The following is a 24,602-nucleotide window of genomic DNA, read 5'->3' as shown; positions in this document are numbered from 1 at the left end:
TGTGTAGTTAATAATTTGCCACTTCCTTATTATTGGACTCTTCAGTTTTAATTCAGGTGTAATATTGAATTAAATACAGCTTGTTTGTTTGTTTGTCATCTGAGCCTCCTAATTGGATCAGATACATTTGCAAGTGTGCAATGAAAAGTGCAGTTTGAATGAATGTTTCTTTCTTTTCAGCTGAGAGTATCTATAAGTACTGTCAGCCCTGCTAAATGTTAATACATTTTTATCAAACAAAATGCTCGATGAAGGACATCCAATTGCAAATGCTTGTTAGAGGCAAGGCACACAGCACCAAGGGGAATTGCTGGAAGAAAATTCTGCTCTCGCAATGTTTTCCTAAGCATTTATCATTCACTATTGGGAACAGGAAAGTGGGCAAGACAGATCTTTAATCTGACCACAGTGTTCTTATACAGCATACCATATTTACTTTGATGTAGTAACCAAATGTCACAGTCTCTGTGTTACATTTAGTGCTGTCCTTGGATTTGGTACATATTCAAACACTGCATGAATATAAAGACTGTGAAGTATTGCAGAGAACTACTGGTAGATACTGTGCCTATTTAAAAAATCATTGTGTTAACATTTCTTGTTCTTGGGGGTATAAATACAGTCTATTTCCTTACTTTTCTACAGAAAATTTACAGAGCATTTCCCTGAAAAAATATATTTACCTTTTTTGATCACTTTTTATATTTGACTGAATTTCAAATGAGTGATTTTTTTCATCCACTATGGACAATTAATTCTTTATGTTTATTTCATTTAGGTAAGAAATGGAAATAAGATCATTTGGAATAAAGATGCTATTATTTTCTGAATTTCAGCAACTCTAGCATAGTCATTATACAGCACTGTAGTTTACTAAGTAGTTTCCTGATTGTTCTTTGTATTGCAGAGGAGCGGACATCTGCTGGGAAGCCACAGAAAGGACTGGTAGATCCTTACCCAACCTTTCAAAGAAGGAAAACCACTCGTTTTCTTAAAATTGGAACTCCCTTCTATCAGGACAATCAACTTCAGGTCAAAGTCTACTGGAAGAAGACAGGTTTGTCAAATTTTGCTTTATTGTTTTCTCTAAGGAGGACTCTTATCATCCATCTCAGAGTTGTAGAACATTAACACAATATTAGAAGTAATTAAGAGTTGAATCCTACACCCATCCTTTCATCCCTTCATCTTCACATTAGAGGGAAACATTGCCTCTCCTCTTTGTGTTGTGTATATGTCATACAGGAGGAAATTACATGAATCAGCTCTCTGAAAATTATAGTCAGACATGTTGGGACACTGAATCTTCACAGAATGGAAACAATTTTTTTTTTGGTAGGAATTACCTCTGTAAAGTTTTAAATAGCAGAATTTTGCATTGTCCCTGGAGGTTTTGAGGAACATATGAATGTTTGGCTTTATGCCAAACTTTATCAGTCACCTTGATTTAGAACAGAATGGATAGTTGGTCACAAGCAGAAAACATCTTGAAGTAAGCTTTCTTCTACACTGCATCTTTCTGGTTTTCAGAAAAATCTTAACAACAATTTCTGGTTTAGTCCTCCAGTCAAAAGGATAATTACGTGAATTTAAAGTGTCTATTCATATTCAGAAATCAATAAAGGGATTTTCCTTTCTTGTTTTCTAAGAGCATATAGGTTGCTCCAGTTAAGCCATAACAGGTTCATATGCTGTTTCAAAATATGCCACATTGTTCATTTTTTGACTTGGAGCACTCTACATGTGTATGAATACCACTAAATTAAATCCATTTAATTTTTCTCCTTGAAATAAAGGTCTAAAAAGTGAACATGTTTTCTTCTTGAATTTTTCAAAGAATTTCAGAAATATTTAAGTGCTTTTGAATTTAGATGCATGTGGTATCACCCTGAATGAGGACAGGGTAACATAGGAATATATCACACTGGATATTGTGGATTGTGAGAAGTATCCTTTGCTTCTTATCCTTTGCTTCTTATCCTTTGCCTGCCTTTTGGAATGCTTACCTTCCCAGCCCTGCTATGCTAATTACTTTCAAATCCGTCTTTATTCCTCCCTAAAAACTGCAAGCTTTGGTTCAGCTGAGTACATTCACATTTTGAATATTTGGTTTTTTTGAATAATTTTTTTGGTTTTTTTTTTCTTGCTTTCTCCATTATGTTTCATTTTTTGGGGTGCTTCATGGAAAGCTGGAACAATTTAAAGTTTAAATAAAAGTTGAGGTGATTTTAATTGGGAATATTCTGTTTACCAAAAAATGTGGGGTTTGTTTTATAAAGTGAGATTTATATATTCTGAGCTTTGTCAGGACTGATCACCTTAAACTTTAGCCTCTGCAAATGAGATGTCAACTCATTGTCCAAGATGCTTTTATTGTTAGAAGAGAAAAGCAGGTGACTTCTGAAGCAATTCATCCCCCACAGCAGCAGAATTGCTCTCTGGAGATGCCTCTCCTCTTTACTGAGAACAGAGGGGAGCCTAGATAGCTCATTTGTAGAAAGCTTAGAGGTGCCTAACGAGTCTCTGTGAGCTGAGGTTCTATTCTTGGCAGTCTGTGTTGAAAAAAAATGAGGGACAGGATTCAAAGATGAGGAGACAATGATGTCTCCCACAGGCGTCAGACAGACTTGTGCAACTCACGGTCTGCAGGCAAGATTCAGCCCAGTGGAACAATCAATCCTGCTGCAGCTGTTTTCCTGCCAGCCTGCTGCCAGAAGAAAGATCATGTGTCCTGTGACCAAAATGCCAGCACCCCTACTGACACTCACCTTGTGAATAGTTGGCCAAAGTTTGTTGGACTTAATGAAGGGAAAATCCTGAGCAGAACAGCAATATTCTTGTTCCAACACACATATCTTGAACTAAGTGTCCACTATTTATAGTGGTATTATAACATAGCTATTGAACTTTGAGGCATTGCACCATAGAAACCTAAATGTTTCCATCTAAATCTGGAGCTGAATCTCACTGTTTGCTACATACCTGGAGGTAATATTTGTATTAAAGGCTATAAATGTCTATAAAAAGAAATAAGGTAGTCAGCATCCTTATAGCAACTCATAGTGTGAAAATAAGAGGATTTCAAAGCGGTATAATTTCCAGAACTGGAGAATGTCAAAGACAGCTGTGTCACAGAGCTGTCAAAAATGACATGGATTTACATGCTGTCACCTTGTGCCAGGGGTGTACTAACTGAGTTGCTGAGTTGCTGACTGTACAGCTGACTCATCTTGTTTTGAGCTCTGTGCATCCAGTTACATAAGGGGACACCCAGAAACCCATTTTGGCCCAGGGCTGGGGGCAGGTTCTGTGAGGCACTGGGGTGTTTAGGTAAATGCCCCCAGCCATGCAGTGGAAGGTGCTTTCCTTTTTCTTGCAGAATAAGCAAAGGTGTGTGAAGAGAGGCAGAATATGGCAGTTCATCACACTTTCCTTCTTTTTTTCCTTTTTAAAAAGAAAGTATCAGTATTCTGAGTGACAGCACATGTAGTAACTCAGCAAGAACCATTGCCTTGTGTGAAACTAAAATATGGCCAAATTACTTGCTCCTGAGAAGCCAGCAGCTTCTATAAGCTCTTGCAAGAGTTTGGAGATTATGTAGTGCATGGATCAGGTACTGTAAATTTGCTAGTAACAATTTACTGCAGAGCAGGTCTGTGTGACTGTGCAAGGAACACAGCAGGAAAATCACATTGTCTTCATGAAAAACAGCAGTTACTGAGACAGCTGTGCTGGGAACTGTACTCACACATCTTTCACCTTTATGAACTGCACTAGATCATGTTTAGAGAGTTGTAGGAGGTAGTAGAGTGCAGTAACTATAATAGGAAATACTGAGAGAGACCTTACCTGAGCCTGCTCAGTGGCATGGCATCTATTTTTGTTTGAGGTATGTAATCAGAGTTCAAATAGTTCCTGAAAAAATTGACCTGTTTGTCTCCTACATGGTGGGTGAGCACAGAAGTCTCTGTTGATTGCACTAATATTCTCATTTTTGTGTAGTTTGCTATTAAAAATCAATGCCTTTTTTTGGTGTATAAACACAACCATTCTATAGTCCTTAATTGGAATGTATAACTTTAAAACAAGAAATTAAGAGGCCAGCATGAAACCATGTGAAATAAGTAGGTTGATAAGCATAAGAGTTACCATGATAAAAAAAAATAATTTGAACAATAAACTTTCAAGCTTAAATGCATTGGACATTTGTAAATTGATCAAATTTCAGTTGGTTGTAGTAGTCTTTGCTTTGTCTAGAAAGGTTTTCAAGTATTTTTTGAACTTTTTGTGTTAGACTTCATGACAACCAAGAGATGGTTGCAGAGATGATGAAATAAAACTGTTATTTAGATTTTAGATGGGCTTTTGTAAGATGAAGATTTAAACCAGTATGTCATCACAGAATCACAGAATGGCTGGGTTTGGAAGGGACCTCTGGAGATGATCTAGTCCAACCTCCCTGGTAAAGCAGGTTCACTTAGAGTAGACTGCACAGGATCACATCCAGGCAGGTTCCAAATACCTCCAGAGAGAGAGACTCCACAACCCTTCTGGGCATCCTGTTACAGTGTTCTGCCACCCTCTAAGTAAAGGATTTTTTCCTAATTTAGATGAAAGTTTCTCTGTTTCAGTTTCTGTACATTGTCCCTTGTCCTGTCACTGGGCGCAACTGAAGACTGTGGCCCCATCTTCTTGATACCCATCCGTAAGATGTTTGTAAGCGTTGATAACATCCCCTCTCAGTCTGTCTTCCCAAGGCTAAACAATCCCAGCTGCCTCAGCCTTTCCCCATGGGAGAAATGCTCCAGTCCCCCAGTCATGTTTGTTGCCCTCCATTGGACCCGCTCCAGGACCTCCAGAACTAGACAGGACACTCCAGATGTGCCACTCCAGATGTGCTTCACCAGGGCTGAGCAGCGGGGCAGGATCACCCTCCTGCTGGCAATGCCCCTCCTAGTGCTCCCCAGGATCCCACTGGCCTTCTCGGCCACAAGGACACTCTGCTGGCTCATGGACAGTTTGTTGTTGACCAGGACCCACAGGTCCTTCTCCACAGAGCCGCTTTACAGCTCAGCCCCCACCCTGTTCTGGTGCAGGGAATTGTTCTTCCCCAGGTGTAGGACCCTGCCTTTCTTTGCGGAAATTTACTGAACTTTGTTCAACCCTACAGTTGCCCTTGTTATGTTGAAATAGTTTATTTTAGCTGTAATGAATGTGTTAATAGCTGCTATAACATGGGTCTTTCTCATAGTAAAAACAGAGTTATTACTTCTCTATATTAATAGCTGCTCAGAATTTTTTATTGTATTCCTAATTCATTCATCATACCATTCTATACAGACCAGAGATATTTTTAATAATTTCCTCCTTAACTAAGGTGGCTCTCTGGAAGAGTTTTTTACTGTGTCCCAACACTGTAGCCTCACAGCATACCATGGATTACAGAAACAGAAGGAAAAAACTGTGTGGATTGCTTATATCATTTAAAGAAACACAAACATGCTTCTAAGGTTGTTTTAGATTGTGTCTTTATTTTCATTGGTCCCAGTTTAGCTGAGAAGCTATTTTGCTTTTGAATTTGAATCATTTTACTCAGTCTAAAGAGCTAAATATAGGTCAGAATCATAGAAGAATTTAAATGGGCAGGAAGGGACTTCTGGAGGTCAGCTGGTCCAACCATCTGCTCAAAGTCGAACTAACTGTAAATTAAATCAAGTTACTAAGTTCTGTGTGTAAGGCCCTGTAACAGATATTTTCACTGTTTTTTCAATGACAGGGAATTTTTCCTCCATCAATACCAGCCTGCAGAGGCCATTTAAGTTTATTGCAATGTGCCTTAGGATTTACAGAAGGTATGGCGCTGTCTTTTCACTATTCAAAGATAGTTCTTCCATGACTGAAGATGTATTCCTCAGTGAACTTTGCAGATGAGCCTCTAGGAAGGCAGTGAAAAGAACACAGTGATGACATCAGGGCCAAAGCTCTTGGTTTTATATCATCCTTCTGAATAGAATGCATCAGACCTCTGTCCTGTGCAGCAACTGCACAGAGAGAGTGTTGAAAACTGTTACCAAACTGACTTTGTTATGCAGCAAAGGAGTGACTGTGTATCAGTACTCAGAAACTGAGCACAGTGTTTGAATAAAAGTCTGAGTAAGGGGATGGATTTCCAGATATATGCATCATAATGTGCCATAATTTGGTAAGCAGGAAAGACTTATCTGGGCCTTTTCTTCAAGTGTCATTTCTTAAGTCCCATTAACTTTAGTAAGCATAAGGCATGAGTGGAATGTAGAATCTGGACTTTACATTGAAATAAAGCTCTTTCTGAAATAATCTTTCAGTTTGCATACTTTGGTATGGTGACAATAATCACTTCAGGATGCATGCTAGCAGAAATACCTCCTCACTTCAGGCAGTACAAGGTACTTAGCAAATGCACATGATGTTGCTAGACAGGGTCATCCAAAAGTGTGTTGCATATAAATACAATAGCTTCTTTCTGAAGGAAAAGAATGTCTTTTCCTTGCTGTCTTTCATTTAGGCCTGGGATTAGAGAAACAGTACATTCCTTAAACAGCATGAATCCCCCTTTTGTAAAAGAAAAGTATAATGTGTTTCATGGCCAGATATTTTGGCCATCTTGATGTGTGAAATCAGAAGTTGTCAAGTAGTGGGATCAAATTAAACAAATCACTTTTAACTCCTTGGTGCTGAGGTCACAGAGTACCATCCATTACCAAAAATGGATGCACTCTGAAACCTCTATTTAAAAGGAATAGATACTTAGAATGATTAAGAACCTCAGTATATTATGCAGTGATCAAGACTCAATATGTGAAAATAAAAAAGATGTTTAAATTTTCTCTGTTTTTCTGTGGTTGGGCAGCTGGAGAGCCGAGTGTTGGACTTCACTGAAAAGCTTCCAAGTTGCTGCAAATCTGAATTTTATGAAAATAAAATTTTGTCTACAGACAGAAGGAAAAAAAAATCTCACCTTTTATGAACTCTGCATCAATTCTCATCACTTGCTTCAATTATTATAATGCACAAAAATATCAGAATGTAATTTCTTTCCAAAGCACTTGCCACAACAAAATTTCTAAGTCATTACTCTGCCTTCACTACCATTTTCTAGGCGCCTGCTATTTGAGTATAATACAGCTCTCTTTGCTCAGGTAAAGCTTTAGTTTCCTTTTCTTTGAATTAAGTCGATGTGCATTTACTTCCTGCTTTTTAAATTAAACATTTTAAGTACTTCTAGATATTTAAAATCAATATATCTTCTTCTTGATTTTGCTTAAAAGGACAAATATTTAAAATGCATTAAGACTTGGCTTCAGGCTTCTTTCTTTGTGTTTCTGTAAATTCTAAAGCAGAAGAAAAAAAGAATACTTAAGGCAGGGAGAGGCAGAGATTCCTCCATTGTCTGATAAATCAACCAAACAAGAATAATGAATTAAATTGCAGAGAAGAATAAAATGCAAGGCATGGCAAAGCAAATAGAGAGCTAACACAAATGCTTTTTAACCCACATCTTAGGAAAACAAAATTAACTTTTACTTAGTTCAGGGACATAAATGAAGTGTCTGTGTGTGCTGACTCTTTGTTTGTAATAAGGTATTTCATATGGCAGGTTTTGAAATGAAAGCTTTCCCACTGATAACACATATCAAATGGTCCTTTCTCATGGAAGTAGAGCCATTGAAGGTAAAGAAATCCTTCACTGGCCATTGGAGTTTCCAGCTCTTACTCTAAAGAATTCCACAGTACTTGCTTAATGCTAAAGCATTATTTAGTTTTAGTTTGCTACCAGCTGTTGCACTGGGCAGATGAGTGTTTGAGCAGGTGGCCATATTCTAATTATTGATATTCAAGCAGTAAAATACTTGTACTTGAGGATATCACTGTGGTCCAGATGGTTCTTTCAGCAAAATGATGTGAGTGTTAATTATAGTGAAGTATACACTAACATAGTGCTCTCAGACTGCTATGGGAATACAGGGACTTGTCTCAGCAGTGGTTATTGTGTGGATATGCATAATGTGCATTAGTATTTAGGGATTTAATTAGTAAAGCTGGCTTTAAGCACAGGACTCTTCAACTAGATCACCTCTTTATAAATGCACTGGTAGATATTACAGAATTTGCTTTTCCACGTGTGAACTCCTGACTCTGATGCCTTTATATAATGGACTTCTACAGCATCATGCCTGGGGAGATAGATAGTGCTGTAAGCTTTAATTGTCCTGGGAAAATATTCTGGAGTTAAAGAAATATCGTGTCAGAAGTATCTGTGTGGTCCCTAAACCTCCCTAACTTTGTCTTTCTCCTTAATTTTGTCTTAATGTAGTTTCAGGAAAAAAAATCTCTTTGCCTTTTTTAAAAGGATGTGAAGGAGAGCATCTGACCATCTCCACTTCTGCTTGTTTTACTTTATGAAGTGCCTATAGGACTCTGTTTTCTGTCCAAATGTGAAATACTTGCAATACTTAAAATGTTACTGGTGGAAGTCATGAAAAACATCAACCACAAATAATAGAATTTGGTAGAGCAGATGGTTTTCAAATTCTCAGACAGTCTGCAATTGATTAGTGGGGTCAGTTATAAAGTTTCAAAATTACATTTACAATGGTGGCAACCTCAGTGGCATCTCCCGTGCAAATGGGACAATATTGGAAAGTCTTTTCAAAGGCACAGTTTACTGCATTTCTTCTTGATTTCACAGGCAGAACAAAAAAACATTACTTGTTGCCTTGCACTTGCTTCCAAACCTCCATGCCTTTCAGGGTAGGTGGTTAAAGCTCTTGGTATGAGAGATTTAGGGGCAAGTTTGTCCAACTGCTAGTCTCAGGAATGTAATTGGAATTGCTTCAAAGTCTGCCAGGAAATCAAATAATCACAAGTCAAATCAGAACTACCTACTGTGTTCCCAGAGCACAGACAGCACAGAACACTGATTTTACTTAACAGGCACCAGCTGATGTTTGCTGAAGGCTGTACTGGACTGGCTTCTACATTTGTACACTTTGTACATTTAAACCATTTATTGTTTAATTTTAAAATTTATGTAGTGTGGGCTGTGCACAAGTCCTCAGTATGACTGAATCTGAATCATACTCCAGAACACCTTTAGTCATTGTGAAAGTGTTTTTAATTTGACTTAATTTATGCATTTAAAAGAATTCTTCTTTTTATTTTTAAGTTTAGGAAGTGATAGAAATTTATGCTTGATTTCTTTTGAACTTACATTAAAAGTTTAAATAGAAATGTAATAATTACCTGGTCTATGAGTTCAATCCACAGATAGACCATCATGGAAGATACACATTCAATATTCCATTGCAAAATCATTTATCAAGACTTAATCCACTTAAAGGCACTGAAGAAATTAACTGGCCAACTAATAAATGAAAATCTTGTCTGATTTTTAATTTTTCAGGAAAAAATTAATTTTCAAAATCAGCATACTTTTGTACTTTCAATATGTGTATGTCTGACTGGTACAATTTTCTGGATTTCTAATTACTCCCTGACTCTTACCACAATGTATAAAGTTAGTTTAACAACAGGCACAGTACTTTATGTATGTATATATGCATGCTTATATAGTATCACTAAACTTGTCAATGGCAATGTCTGATGTGAGGTAGTCTCAATAACTGAGGGGTAAAATGGCAAGCTTTTTACCATCCAAGTATGGAATCACAGAATAATCTGAGTTGGAAGCCAGAAGGGTCATTGAGTCCAACTCTTGAGTGAATTGCCCTTATGGGGATCAAACCCACAGCCTTGACACCATAGCACCATGCTCTGACCAGCTGAGCTCTTCCTCTCCCCAATCTGTATCACTCGGTCATATTAAGTCAAAGCTCTGTCTCACAGGCTTACACTATCATACCTGGAGCAATCCTACCATCCCTACTGTGAGTAAAAGGTGCTGAGCTTCAGCAGTTTACAAGATGCTTCTCATGAGCTATGGGCTAATAACTGCTCATGAGTTCTCTCTTAGCCTGCCTAAGTTCTGGATAAAGCATTGATCTTATGATCCAGGGAAGGTTAACCTATCAGCAGGGAGTCATCATGCTTATGGCGAAGGTGGTTTGAACTAATGAGTGTCCTATTGTAAACTGGGTCAATTTCCCTCCATGTGCCTCTTTTTAATCTGTATTTTTAATTAGCTGGTTTATAAGGTGGCCATAATGCCAGTTGCATAAACATTACAAATAGGGGAAGGAAACTGGACTATGTGAGGAATAGCTGGAGTTGGAGAAAAGGAAACAAAAAAAAGGTATATGAAATTGAAATTATAATCTAATTTTTAAGATGATTCATATATGCAGCTGATGTATAATGAGTTGTTAATATCAGTTTCTTTTGATCCTGTGACCATAAACTGGATGCAAAAAATATCCATAGTAGTCTAGACCAAAGATCCTACCCAACAGGTGTTCTGTTCTTGGCAGTGGCCAAAAGCAAATCCAAATGAACATAAGAATAGGGCAAGAGTGTAACAGTGTTTCTGCGTATTATTGTCCCAGCTTCAGACAACTTCTAAGTAGTCAAAATCCCTGAGCCCAGTGTAATTTCACTGTATTTATTCACTTCTGATGTATTTATCTTCACAATAATTTTCAGTGTCCTCTGAGGGTCACCAAGTTTTAGGGCATCTCAAACATCCTGAGCTATGGAATTCCAGAGTTTTAAGTGCTTGTTCTATGTAGAACCACTTTTTTGTTGTTGTTGTTTTGAAGCCAATTCTTCTACATTTATATGAATCCTAATTCCTACTCTATTTACCTTGTCTGTACACACATGGTTTTATAGATACTTAACCTGGTTTTGCTCTGTTCTATTTCTTGTAGGCATATCAATCTTTAACTGCAGATTTAGAAGCTGCATATTAATGCTATAAACTTTTTTGACTACCAGTTCAGCAAAGCAAGGTCCTGGTATGGCATTCCATAATGCATGTCAGGAACGTCCAGCTCTGGAATTCCATGGATCACTGTACATGCATGCAAACCCACCCAATATATGGCTTTTGCATGAGGTCTGAGAGAGAAGAGAGTAGCTGGTACATCCCTGCATCTCTTCCCACTGTGGAATTAGGGGCAAGATGAGTCTGTACTTTGACTCTGGAATTGGAAGGTATTCCAAGATTACTTATTCTCAATATAGTAAACTTACCCTCATTATAGTCTGCTTTTCTAAATTGTTGTCCACATTTTTCAAAGTTACACAGAAGGCTAAAGTTAATGGTAGAGTCCCTGGTGACATTTCCAGTGTGTGAATAACCTTAGTGAGCCTTGGACTTGTTGGTTTGGAGTTTTTTCCTTTTTCATTAAATTCAGGTCTGGGATGCTTAGCTAGCTTTGAAAATCTGGCTATGAGAGGGTAATGTAGAAAGCCTCTATTCAGGCTACAAGCAGCTATTGTGAGACTTGGAGCTTACAAGGGGCGAATTTCCTTGTAATGGAAAACCAGAATGAGATACTGTTGAACTCACTTTGTATAGGATGTTGTGTGTGGGAAAATAAGTAAGGGTAGAGGTAATCCGGCTTAGAGATGATCCCAGGCTTAAATCCTTCAATATAAACATCTTCAAACCTTGAGGCTTCCTAGGTCTAGATATGGACAAAAATACTGTGTCTCAGGCCTCTCTTTAAATTACACAGTAATTGTTAATATAATTTTTGGAAAGCCTTACTGTTCTATTATACAAAGAATGTGGTCTATAGAAAGAAAGTTTGTTTTAAATGGCATAATGGGAGAAACGATATCTTTGTGATTTAATCGAAACTGCTTATATTCCATGTAAGAGCAGGAAACAGTATAGCTTGTCTTGCTAAGAGTTGTTTGTTGAGTGAAGTTTAAATGTCAACTGAAGGTCTTGGTGTTATTTTTAAACATACTGCCTGAATAGTTGATTATTAAAAAGCTTTTTTTTTCTCAAGAGGTGTCACGAATACCATGAAATTCATAACCAAACAAAACTTTGGATTTTTTTACACCATCAGGTGAATCAATGAAGAGGAAGCAAAAGAGACAGAGCTATTATGATTTTTTTTTTTTAAGAGAATTGACCTAAAATGCCTGTGACAAAACAAATAGTTTTTTACGTGGAAAAGAGGAGTGCAGAGAGACTTGAATGCATTAGCACATTAGCGGCATTTTAACATTAGTAGAAGGTAAATTGTGTTTACCTAGTTTTGCATTTGTTAAACTACCATAAGTAAAATAGCACTTGTTATTATATTATTACTTCTTGCCCTATTGTTAACTTCAGACTGCAAATGTTGGACATCATGAATCGGAGTAAAACAATGGCTCATAAACCAGTACATGAAGAAATAAATAAGTGTTATGATCTAGTGTTCTGACTGAGATCATATTTTGCTTCTCTGCAGTACAGTGAAGTATTCCTTCCGAAACTGGTCTTCTGTCATGCTGTTATTTAAATGTTATAAATACCATGAGGATCACTTCACACTACTCATGTCTTCAAAACTGAAGGAACTAGTAGTAAATAACACTGCTTCATTTTTTCACTTGGATTTTTCCCATATTTCAGCCTTCCGTGCGTATTTTTCAGGACCTCTCCAGCAACTGAATTTCATCAGAAAAAGCACTGATGGAAAACTGCATATATTTGATGTCTGTGTAGACATGGACAAACAATGTTTGTCCAATAAACAGATGAACATGAGTCTGCGAGAGCAGTGGGCACTTCATCACGTTCTGTCTCAAATATTTGCTTTCTAGTTGGTGGTGTGGAAATGCAGGCAGGTGCTACTGCAGAGCAGGCACTGCTGCTCATCCTTCTGCTGCAGTGGTGGGATGGAATCAGTGCTGGGTGGTTGTAGATGTCCAGCTGTAAAGGGGGTTACATACTGGGAGGTGACAGAGCAGGAGCATTTCTTCAGAGGCCTTTGACTTGTACAAATCTTTGAACTCTTCAGAGCTGATAATATCTTTTACTTTATGCAAGGCATCATTGATTTCACCATTTACCATTGCTACAGCTTCACCATTCAATACAGTGAGGTATTTTTTTCCCAGATGGAATGTTGACACAGGATTTATACAGAGCTCTGAAAAATCATACTATGACTTTATAGTAGAATCAATTAATCAAGCTTGTAGATACTGAGAGATGTACTTCATGTGCCCTGAGCAGATTCTGCCCTGTGTTATGATGTTAAATATAAAATATTTTCTGCTTGCTGTAGTCTATTTTTAGAGCAGCAATGCTGCAAGACGTGATCCAGAAGGGAAATTACCCAATTTTTTTAATATTTTCTTCTTCCTACTAATCTAAGGCCATCAAAGGCATATTCAAGACCATCTTTTGACTGTAGTTTTGATGGTCATTAGTGTCTTGTTCTTGCTAGGTTCTAAACTTTCTGGCCTGATCCTTTAGCTACCCTTAACTATTAAAGTTAACAGAACTGTTCATATGCCTCAGTGCAATGTTGAATAATGGCCCCTGTGCTCAGAAGCTTGGAAGAACAATCCCACCCAGTATGCAAAGACAAAAAACATGTGGCCAGTCACAAAAAAATCATTGTGGCTTGCTATATGAAATATCAGATCTAACAAAATATAATAAATTTGAAGGTTTAGCTGCACACAGAACAAATTATTTCAATAATTTTCTTACTGAATAGTTTCAGAGATATGTTATCCTCCTTATGGCATTCTGTTTGAAGAAAGGTTAGCTTTGAATGAAGACAGCAGGTTTACATATGGCTCATTATCTTCCAAGCTTTGATAACAACTCTTTTTGCAGTTAGCATATTGATTATAGGTATATATTTTGGAGGGAGTCAGTCTGTTGAGGTGTCTTGACAAAAAATGCAGAACATTGTTTTTTTTTCCTGAAGTGCTTATTTCACAGCTTCTAGTTATTTTTATTAAATTACTAATTTTATGCTAGCAGGTAAAGGTTTTCATATGTCTTACTTTATAGTATTTACTTTTATGCTGTATTTTATTCTAATGGGAAAATCTATCCAACACTGCACGTTAATTACTTTCAATCCTGTCACAATGCAGAAATCGACTTGATGTTACCGTGTTTATTGATGCCAGACATTTTTATTGTAATTAAACCTTAATTTGAAGTGCTGTTGTTGAACATGTCTGCTGTGAAACCTTGTTTTCCAACAAATCCCATTTGATTTTCCTTCTAATAAGTTTTTGTAATTTGGTTGCCTGCATAATAGTGCTGTCACAGCTGGCATTAATTGGCATTTTTGTACCAAATAGTAGAGACCAACATCAGAATAACATGCAAGAGCTGAAATACTTTTACAGCATGCACCGTCATAGTTTTCACCACTTGACAGGGGTGGAAGAGAGATAAGGAACCATGAAGTTCTTTACCTAAAGATCTCAGGCAAACCAGTGGCAGAATTCTCCCCAGTTCCTAAAACAGCCTGCTGCAATTTTCTTGCTGTGGACCATAGGATGCAAATAAATAAACACCTCTGTTTACCTGGTTTCCTGGGGCAGCTCCATATTGATGATGTTGGGCTGCTGAGAAAATTTCACTGCTGTTATGTCCATGCCATGCCAGTTTCTCAGTTACAAAGCTTCAGTTCCTTATGATAGTCAATTTGGCACCCTCCTGGAACAGTAACTGTAATATAAAGGAGAAAAAAGTATTTGAGGCAGAGAAAGTAGCTGTCTGTGGTTGCATGGTAAAAAAAAAAAGGAAACCACATTAGATGCAATTTTCATAGGATTGGCAGTAATGTATGAGTACAAATTAGAAGTGTGGAAGAGGTTGAAAAAGACAAGAAAAACAAAAGAAAAAACTTAAAAAATTTAGTTTATTTTAAATATAATGTAGAACCATTCAAACCAGAAGTTCCATCTAGGAGAACTTGCAGAATTACCTGACATTTTGTTGAATTTTTTTTCTGAATGATACTCAGAGCTTTAAATTTTGTGGGGAGGTGATTTAGCCCAGGGTATATCTAGTAACTATTGTGCATCCGTGGCTTAAGCTATGTTCAGGTCTATCAATTTAAGATGCTTAAATTGTGCATATGAGCCTGAAGTTTTCCAAGTGGCAAACACATGTAGTTGGCATTGGCATTAGTAGAATTTTGAGCTGTTTGTACAGCTTCAAGATATGGAATAAATGCACATTTTCCATCCAGAAAAATCAGAAATATAATTATATGTTTTTATTAAAATGGAACTAAAATGTTGAAGTTGGGGAGGGGGAAAAATCACAAAAATCTGGTGAAAAGCATCTTTCTGGACACTATGGATAGAGAGCTTTGTGGAGATACTCATGTGAAAATAAAGGCAGTTTGGGGTAAATGAAAAAAACCCATGCTTTACAGCATTCCCTCATCCATACATTTTAATTAGAGATGTAAGATTTCTGTCCAACAAAGTTGACTGCATACTTTGTTGAGCAAAAGAGTGAAGCGTACGTGGGATTTAATGAACATTATCATGTGGTATCTGTATGCACATTTTTTCTGAAGTCTAGAAACTCAATTTATACTTCAGAAAATCTACTTTAAAAATGCCCGTCATAGTAATTAACATCAACTGTTAGTTTATTTGAAAAGATTAGCTGCATGCATTTGTCTTACAGACCTAAAAATCTTTAGCTTGGGCATCTGGAGATAATTTCCGTGTCAGTATCATTAAGAGATTTTTAAAGTAATTGCCCTTTTTTTTTCTCTTTATGTAAATTTAAAATAAAAGTAATTTTAAAATAAAAGTAATTATTTGAATAAGCTGTCTGTGTTCGTACTTAAGTGGCTATTTTGTTGACTAATTTCATGAGCTTCAAGTTGCTCAAATGAGTGCTAGTATTTATTATGTCCCTCAAATTCAATGTTCCCATAAAAATATTTTGAGTTCTGGGAAATGAGAATGCTTGCTGTTTGTGCAAGCATCACTGTTTCTAGTATCAGATTATAGATGTTCTAACCATGAGAACAATGAAGTTAAAAAGCTTTAAAAAAAACCTCATAATTGAAAATTTAGAATCAAGAAAACTCCAGATACTCGAAAGGAGATTGTTTCTGTGGTATCTGAAATACCACAGAAGCAGACTGAAGCAGTTTGGCAATTTCTTGACAGTGTTTTGCACTTATTTTAGAAGGAGTAGCTGAGTTTTCTGATAAAACTGTCCAAAATCAGCCCCATTAAGTAATGAATATTCTGTTCATATTTAACTACTCAAATGACTTTTTGGAAGAAGCTGTGGCTGTGGGCTCAGTGTATTAACCTTAGCTGAGCTTGGTCCAGAACCCTTGGCTCTGGTGGCAGTGGCTGACATTCAGCTGGATGCAGTTTGAGCAGCTCATCCAGTTTGCTCAGATTTTCACCTGTCCCTCAGTTTGCATTGGACAGCTAAATCCAAAAGTCTAAGTATAATTCATGGTAGTGATCTCGCTCAGATGATGTGCATTGCTCAATGGAGGACTGGGAGAAACTTTTCTTTTGCATGTGTTGTAAACACAAAATCAGCTGTATAATGTTTCATCAAACTAGAGAAATTATCTTTATGAGCAACTCTATAAGACAAAGGCATACTTTCATCATTTTTCTCAGTTTCTTATTGGGCTTTTTAGATAATTGTATACGTTTTGTATCCTTTTGCTTTTAAAAATATTAAAGGTAATTTCTAAAACAATCTTGTCATTCCATATGCATACTACATGCATGCATATACATTTTGAGTTTTTCAGACTTCTAGCTTTATTTAATCACAAAAGATCCCACCTTTCCCTATTTTTAAAAAAGTTTCTGTTTCAAGTAGGAGCTACGTCCTTATTGTATTTCATACTTTATGCTGTTGCATGTTATTAGTCAGACTTTAGACACTGACAGGATAGATTTTTTAAAAGGAGAAAATTGGGGTGGTTTTGTTATGAATTTTTTTTACATTTCTCTTTTTTAACACATGGCATTTAACCTGTGTATCTTCCATTTTTTTAGACAATAGCAATCATAAATGTGGAGGTGAGAATTGAAGAAAGTTTTAGTCTTGCTGGCTATCATGATGACTTTCAGTTTATAACAGTTAATCTACTTGCAGATGTGATTCAAAACTCTTTCTCAGATAACCTTTGATTACATACTCACTGAAAAGAAAAAAGTCCTCTATTTTCAGTATAGGTTGTTATCAGAATACTATCAAATTTAAGATTCATTAGCTCAAATAAAATGAGAATGTTAAGTTTATGAAACCTTCCCCCTACGTTTACAGTACAAGCTGATAGATTTTTTAAATGTATTTCCAATTTTTTATATTCTTCTTTAACTTATTTCTATTTTCTTCGAATAGAAGGGTTATCAGAAACAGCAGGTGTTTACAAATGGGTTACTAAGAGTTTGCTAATGCAGAAAAGAAGGAGGAAGGAAGTAAGAAAAGAACTATCTGGGAGTAGAAGTCCACATAATGAATGGAGGTAGACCTGCCTGAAAATGCAAAGAGGATTCCAGTGTTACAACAGCTGGAAATAAATATTTTTTCCAATCTCTGGCAGTGTACAAGGCCGGATTGTATGGGGCATCGAGCAACCTGGTCTAGTGGGAGGGTTGGAACTGAATGATCCTTAAAGTCTCTTCCAACCCAAACCCTTTGACAATTCCATGATTCTACCTTGAACTACATTTCTGAACAGAGGCCTAGTAAACCTCTATACCTCTACAAATCAATGCTGAGCTGTTGTAAGCTCTTGATGCTTGGATTTGTCTTTTCTCAGTTGCCCATGTAGTGGTATTTTGTGACTTACCTGTTTTTTCCAATCCCTGATTACTGGACAATTGCAAGGTTTAATTGGCTTGGATAAACATTTAGCCAAAAGAGAGCGATTTATTTGTAGATTTCAAGTGAAAAGTGTTACAGGTGAAAATACACATTTTGTAGATTTGCAAAGGGCAGTCTGCCCATGAAGATAGTGTAAAATAAATAGAGAAGGATAGAATGGTTTGGGTCAGAAGAGCCCTTAAGGATCATCTAGCAGGTGATACTCAATAATGGAGTGAACTGAAAGAGATGAAATCAGATGAAACCTACTTAAAAAGGCACTGTGAGTTTGTGTCTTCATCCAGTAGGCACATCAAGTGGAAAAACTTGAAGAGACAAGCAAGAGCACATCCATTTCTTTATTTATTTTAAATGAGAGGGAACAATTACAAAGCAGAAAATGTATTTTTAATAAATTTCTTTTTCAAAGAAGTATTGTTCCCAAAGAAATTGCAGTAATCATTAGCATACATGGTGTTATAGAGTAGAGCTACTGCAAAAATTTATTTCAAGGGGCCATTTCAGCTAGTTTCCTACACTAGTAATTTTCTCTTTAGTTTACCATCCTTTTCTTCTGCATCCAAACTGCTCATAGCAGTCTAATACCAGATCAGCCCTTAAGGCGTCAGAGATAATTGTTTTCCCTCCCAAAACCCACAGTCAGGCACATTAGTGGCTCTGTCATACCAAGCTAATTAATAATAACAGATGTAATTTTGCATCTCCTGTATAGAGAATGAAATCCAGAAAATGTCAGGAACTACTCCTACTACCTAATGAGTTTTCCTTCCTTTCTCAGTTCATTTTTGCTCTTTGTTTTTCTTCTTTATTCAAGTATTATTAGAAAAAAAGCTAGAAGAGCTGGAAATCAGTTGAAAGCTTACACTGTTGATACTGCAGCAAGTTTTGTCATTGATTTAGATGGGAGTAAACTTAAGCCTTCAGTATTACTCATAAGAGTCAAGACTAGAATTTTATTTGGACAGATACTGAACAGGTTTTATGGTCTATCCTGAACGAAGAAACCTTGGGGATTTACAGGCATTTTCACATATCTTCAGGCACAGATTTCTCAAGCAGTGCCAGGCAGCAGTATTGCAATGTTCTAACAATATAAACAGTCAGGCAGTTGACACCAAGTCACTCCCATTATATGCAGGATAATCAGAAGTAGCAGAATGGGGATTATTTTTTTTAATGCTCAATTTAATTTTTTTTAATGTAAGCAGTATATGGTAACATATCTGAAAATGAAATGTCACTATTTTATCTCCTTTAGCTGATACAAGGTTTAAATTATATTGGTGTATAATATTTTGTCCGTTTTATTAAAATTGCTTAGTGAGGAATTACCAGCTCTACAATACTTAAAAGTCCTGTTTTTATCCAGAGAAGCCAGAAGAGCTGCAATGGTGAAAAGATATATCTTTTGGAGAAAACATATTTATAACATATGTCTTTTCCTCTCTTCTTACATCATTTAGATATCAGCATGAATCAATTCCAAGTCCACTGGTTACTGGAGTCCTGTGCACACAATGACACCAAAGGACTTAGGAAAGTAACAGAGCTGACTTATGTAAGTCTGCATCCAGCCCTCTGCTCGACTCTGAGTAGTTCCTAGGCAGCAAGAGAAAGGATGGTCTGTAACATAACACAGTATGTGTTATACCCTGTTTCATAGATCAGTAAGGATGCTTTCTTTTTTATGTTCCTCTCTGGCAAAAGATAAAAATTAGGTATCTCAACAGGTTTTGGATTGCTTGGATTTCCTAAATCTACACTAGGCTAAAATCTTTTATTTATTTTTGCTATTATTCAGAAAATGGGACCAGACAAACTTCTTAACTAAGTACTTACATGTCCCTATAGCATACAGAACACTCAGCTTTATCTGCAATTAATAATATAGGACTTTAGCACAGTGCAAATACTGAATAGTAATAATAATAATTAATAAACCAGGTTTTCTTTTAGACTTGCAGGTGAGTTTCAGGTGATTATTCTCCCTGAGGAAAATAATAGATAAGAAAAGAAGAACTGTAGGTGACAAATACTAGATATTAAATCTGAAAGTTGGGCAAATATCAGATGGGGAGAAAAGCTCCATGCAAGTACACGTCAGCCCAAATATATATTGCAGTGCCAGTACTTTGTAATTTGTTGGCAATTGTTGACAGTTGTTGACAATTTGTTGGGAATCTAGTGTCTTCTGTCTCTGTAACACATTTTTTGAACAACAAAGTAGTGATTGGTGCATCAGAATTGATTTAGTGTGTTATGCAGAATGGACAAAGTCACAATTCACCTTTCCTTCTTACCCTGCTCTGTACTACCTCATCAATTCGAGGGAGTTAATGGCATGTAAAAGAGTAAAACAAAAGACACAATTTCTCACACGGGATGGTGTTAGCTTGTAAGATTTACTGCTTCTTGGGGTCAGCAAAGCACATAGTAGAGGTGGGTTTTAAAAATCATTTTGACATAATGTTATGATTATTTGCACTGTTGAAAGATATGCACATTGGAGATGGGAGAAACTTAACGTTGAAGAAGTTCATTTCCACTAGAGGTCAGGAAAGACTGTTTGGACATCTGTCCAAATGCATTGTGGGATTAATGGACTTATTTCCTTTCTCCCTTATTTCCAGTCACTTTATGGTAATTCATGCAATCTGTCACAATAAATAAAAATAGTCCTGTCACAATTTTAAGGAGACATCAAACCTGTTGGACCACTCTCCCAGCAGGTTGAAGGCAGGGAGTCCACTCTCAGCCCAATCCGTATGTCCCATCGCAAATGACCTTCCAGGTGAAGGTTAGACTAATTTGCAGTTAGAAAAAAGAGAGAGCTATGCAAAAGAACACGGGAAATTAGTGATTCTGAAGGGAATTAAATATCTAAAAGGTAATGAAAGACTTTTAACCTCAGGCAATAACATATTATTAGAGATCTTTCCAGGCTAAAAACCAACCATTTTTTCCGTATATGATTTGTGTTAAGGCTTTCAGACCATAATTTTCAAAAGTGCTTCAGACAACAGTAAGAATTTAGCAGGACACTTACACTTTGTATAAAGTTTTCTTCTCCACTTATTGTCCTTAATTGGAGACTTGTGCTTTGTATTAGCTGTGGAGTTCTCTTTCCTGATAAGAATATAGAAGTACTTAACGTACTCAAGTGGAAAAATATGCATCCATAATGGTATGCTGAACTTTAAATGTGCTTTTAAAAAGTTAAACATAGATGAAGCCTGTCATTTACAGCAGCTTAACTCAGCTTTTTTACATTTATTTTTTTTGATTAGCATTTATATCCTCACATTGCTACCCCCACTGCCATCATTCATGGAGAATGTTCTAAATATTAGAAGTCAGTTGCTTTGATGCAATGTGTCGAAGAAACTGTGTAGAATTGAAGGACATATTTAGATACCATGCTAATATATTTTACTACTGAAAATAATCATAACATTGACAATAATTACTTTCTTCTCTGAGTTAAAACCACATTGACATGTGTTAAGCATCCAGGAAAAATTTTTTTGAGAAAACCTTTAATCTTTTGCCAAGCTTATTTTTCAATTGGTACTTTTTTTTTTTTTTTTTTTTTTTTTCCCCTTGGGCTCTATTTGCATCATGTGATCTTTTTTTTTTTTTCTTATTGTAGGAAAACTACATTATTCTGAAGGACCTGTCATTTTCATGCAAATACAAAGTAACTGTTCTGCCTGCAAAATCTAAAGGACGTTTTAAAGCTGAGAGTACTTTCTTTGTTACCCCACCTTGCTCTGCATTTAAAGAGAAAAAACACAAACATATTAATTGTCCTGCTGAAGGAGGTAAGGTATGATCTGGAAAACTACCAATTAGTTCCAAAAGCATTTATAATCACCAAAAGAGTCTTTAAAAACTGTTCTAGAATAGGAAATGAGAGACTGAAAACAAATAAAAATATCACTTATGCTTATGTGAACATTAACAGAAATACCATCGATTTTGGCTAGTATATTGTTACTGTTTTGTCAATTAAGTGTAATTGTAGTGGACATACAATAATATTTGTAATGACATGGTTGAGGGTTTTTTTGTAAAAAAGAATGGTTTCTCATTGTATTTGTTATACTGATGGATGATAACTATAAACAATTATGGTGGCATGACCCATCTTTTCAATATTTTGCTGCAGATGCAAGCTGCTTTTACAGTTTGATTTTGTTTATGTTAATTCTGCTCTCAAATAAGAAATACAGGCCCTCATATCATTACAGGATTGTCAAAATGTGTAACTAGAGGGTTATGGAAGTTGCAGAATTGGTTGGAGTGGACCTCTGTGGTCAGCTGGTCCTGGGTCAGGTCAGCCATGGCTTTGCACTGCCAAGTGTGGATGCCTCTCTCTGGTTAGAGGGAAGCCCTCTCACGTTGAGTCCCTCCTGTTCCCAAGGGTGTCCCCATGCTCCATAAGCCACCCAGAGCCCTGCTGGACATCACTGCCATTCCCTTAATGTCTGTCAGTTTTCAGCATTACAGCCTTCCTGGGCAACTCAGGTGTAACTTTTCCCTAATCAGAGTGCCCTTATTAACCTATACTACAGTTTTAGTGCATGAATTTTACTTTTTGGCTGAATTATGGAGTTCTGTATTACCCTGTGCATTTTCCTGTGGTCCCAAAACTTCCAGTCTGAGTTCAGGTATTCTGAAATATGAGGAGCAGGAGAATGGCTCCTTGTGAATGAGGCACTTAGATCTTTACATGCCATAGCTTTCTTTTCTGTCCTTGAAGCTGAGAGCATATTATCTGAAGTTTGAGTTTGGCCCAAAATGTCAGTGGAATATATCAAACATAGGTTTTTGGTTAACACTTTGGTTAACACTTGCTAAGTGTGGTGTTGGAAAGCTGACTGGATCCTGTGTACCACCAGAAATACAGCTCTGCCTGACCTTGATTTGTGAAATTAAATTAATATTATTGAAGATTAACTCTACAAGTTTAGCTTATCTTTTTTTTTGCTTTCCAAATTTATAGTGCCAGTTCTACCCAAAGTGTTGGCCAAACCCGAGAATCTGTCTGCATCTTTCATTGTTCAGGAAGGTAACATCACTGGTCATTTTTCCTGGAAGATATCCAAGGCAGACCTTCACCAGCCCATGACAGGATTCCAAGTCACTTGGGCAGAAGTGACCACAGAGAGCCGGCAGAACAGTTTACCCAACAGCATCATTTCCCAGTCACAGATACTGCCAGCAGTAAGTTGTTTGTTACTTTCTTTTCCCAATGGCTCCCTCAGTTTGTGTGTCTGTGGCTCATTTGTGATGTTTAGTGGTGATGCAGATGTCAAACACTGCTTCTGCAGGTAAGTGGGAGCAAGGAATGCCTAATTTTTCCTCCTTGATCGAGATGCAAAGCATAGCTTTAGATACTATTCTTGATGATACGTCAAACATTTTAAACTACAGAGCCTGGAGATTCCTTTAATTATCTATCACTGTATGTAACTGTCTATTTATAGCACCTGGGTGACTTGCAGAAGGCTCTGATTTGAGTTGAAACAGTATCTTCTGTCTCTCAGAAACTGCCAAAATTTAGGGTATTTTATGCCAAGGACCATTCATTCTCACTAAAAATGTAGTATTTACACAACCAGGGCTGAAATGCACGGGGCCCAACTGCTGGAGGAGCACCTGAATGAGCAGTGAGTGTACAAGTGCATTGCATGCACTCCTCTCTCTGCCCTACCAATGTAAGATTTTATATGAGATGGAACAGCTTCAGCCAGGCCTGTTAAAGGCAGTCCCATCTCAAAATATGTCCTAATTTGCTTGGAAAACAACACGATTCCTCCCACTTTTTCTCTCTCTCTTTCCCCTTTACTGTCTGGTCAGGCAATATCAGGAAATTATCGCACAGGAATAAGCAAAGTTATTCCCACAACTTGCTCTGGCTTCCCCACATGGGGCAGGTTCAGTGCCAACCAGAATAACTTGTGCTGTGGATTCTTGGCCAGACCGGCCTGGCTGGAGGCAGGAACACCCCATTGCCCACACTGTCCAGCATCACTGCTCCAGCTGTCTCCTTCTGGAGACTGGGCCTTTGCAGCTTGGAATGAGTGATTTGTTCCAACTTAATGCAGGTGATGCTTTGATGTATAGTTTTGATTTTGATTTTGATGGATGACTTCTGGTTCCTTAATATCTGTCAGTCTTTAGCCAGATTATTCCCACCTGGAAGTTTCTATACAATTACTTTGAAATCATTCAGCACGTGTTTAAGCGACCATAAAAGGTATGGAGCAGTGAAAAGTGAGTCCATCACAGCATAAATGACCTTCAGGGCAGAAGACAAATTCTTACGGTGTAACTAGGATAAGTCTGAAATTAGTGTGGTCACCCTTTTTTTTTCACTAGCTTTAGAAGTGGCCCCAGGCCAGTTACTACTTAAATTACAAACCAGCAGAATTCACATGCAAATCTGGAATAAAACCAAGTTTATGTAATGAACATGTTTGTTTAAAATAATGTTTAGGAAAATACATTTTAATTCACTTTTTAGTGATAAGCACATCACTAAAGTGATCAGCACACTTTCCATAAAAGTCTGTAACAACTTGGACCTTGTACATGTGAAACCATAGTATTATGATTGAAAATGTATGATTGAAAATGCATGAAAATGCTTAAAGGGAATGGCTGTGAAAAATTCAAGACATGCTGTGATACAATTTAACACCTGGCCAGAGTGTTATGAGCCATGTGTAAATGTATCAATCTCTGCGGGTCCAGCCCTTGCAGATTGGTTTAAAATAATCTTGGCCAG

General features: G+C 37.0%; 1 protein-coding gene across 1 annotated transcript in view; it reads left to right on the top strand.

Moving 5' to 3' along the window:
- Positions 1–24,602, top strand: part of ANOS1 (anosmin 1) — a 130,702-nt gene that overhangs the window by 103,454 nt on the left and 2,646 nt on the right. The window contains exons 9-12 of the mRNA XM_066313846.1: positions 908–1,057; positions 19,273–19,367; positions 21,459–21,630; positions 22,815–23,035. Coding sequence (XP_066169943.1) covers positions 908–1,057; positions 19,273–19,367; positions 21,459–21,630; positions 22,815–23,035 — 638 coding nt within the window. The remainder of the gene's footprint in view (positions 1–907; positions 1,058–19,272; positions 19,368–21,458; positions 21,631–22,814; positions 23,036–24,602) is intronic.

This window comes from Sylvia atricapilla, chromosome 2 (genome assembly GCF_009819655.1).
Source record: "Sylvia atricapilla isolate bSylAtr1 chromosome 2, bSylAtr1.pri, whole genome shotgun sequence".
Classification (NCBI taxonomy): Eukaryota; Metazoa; Chordata; class Aves; order Passeriformes; family Sylviidae; genus Sylvia; species Sylvia atricapilla.
Note: the sequence above shows the minus strand (reverse complement) of the source record. Positions and strands in the feature narration are given on the sequence as shown.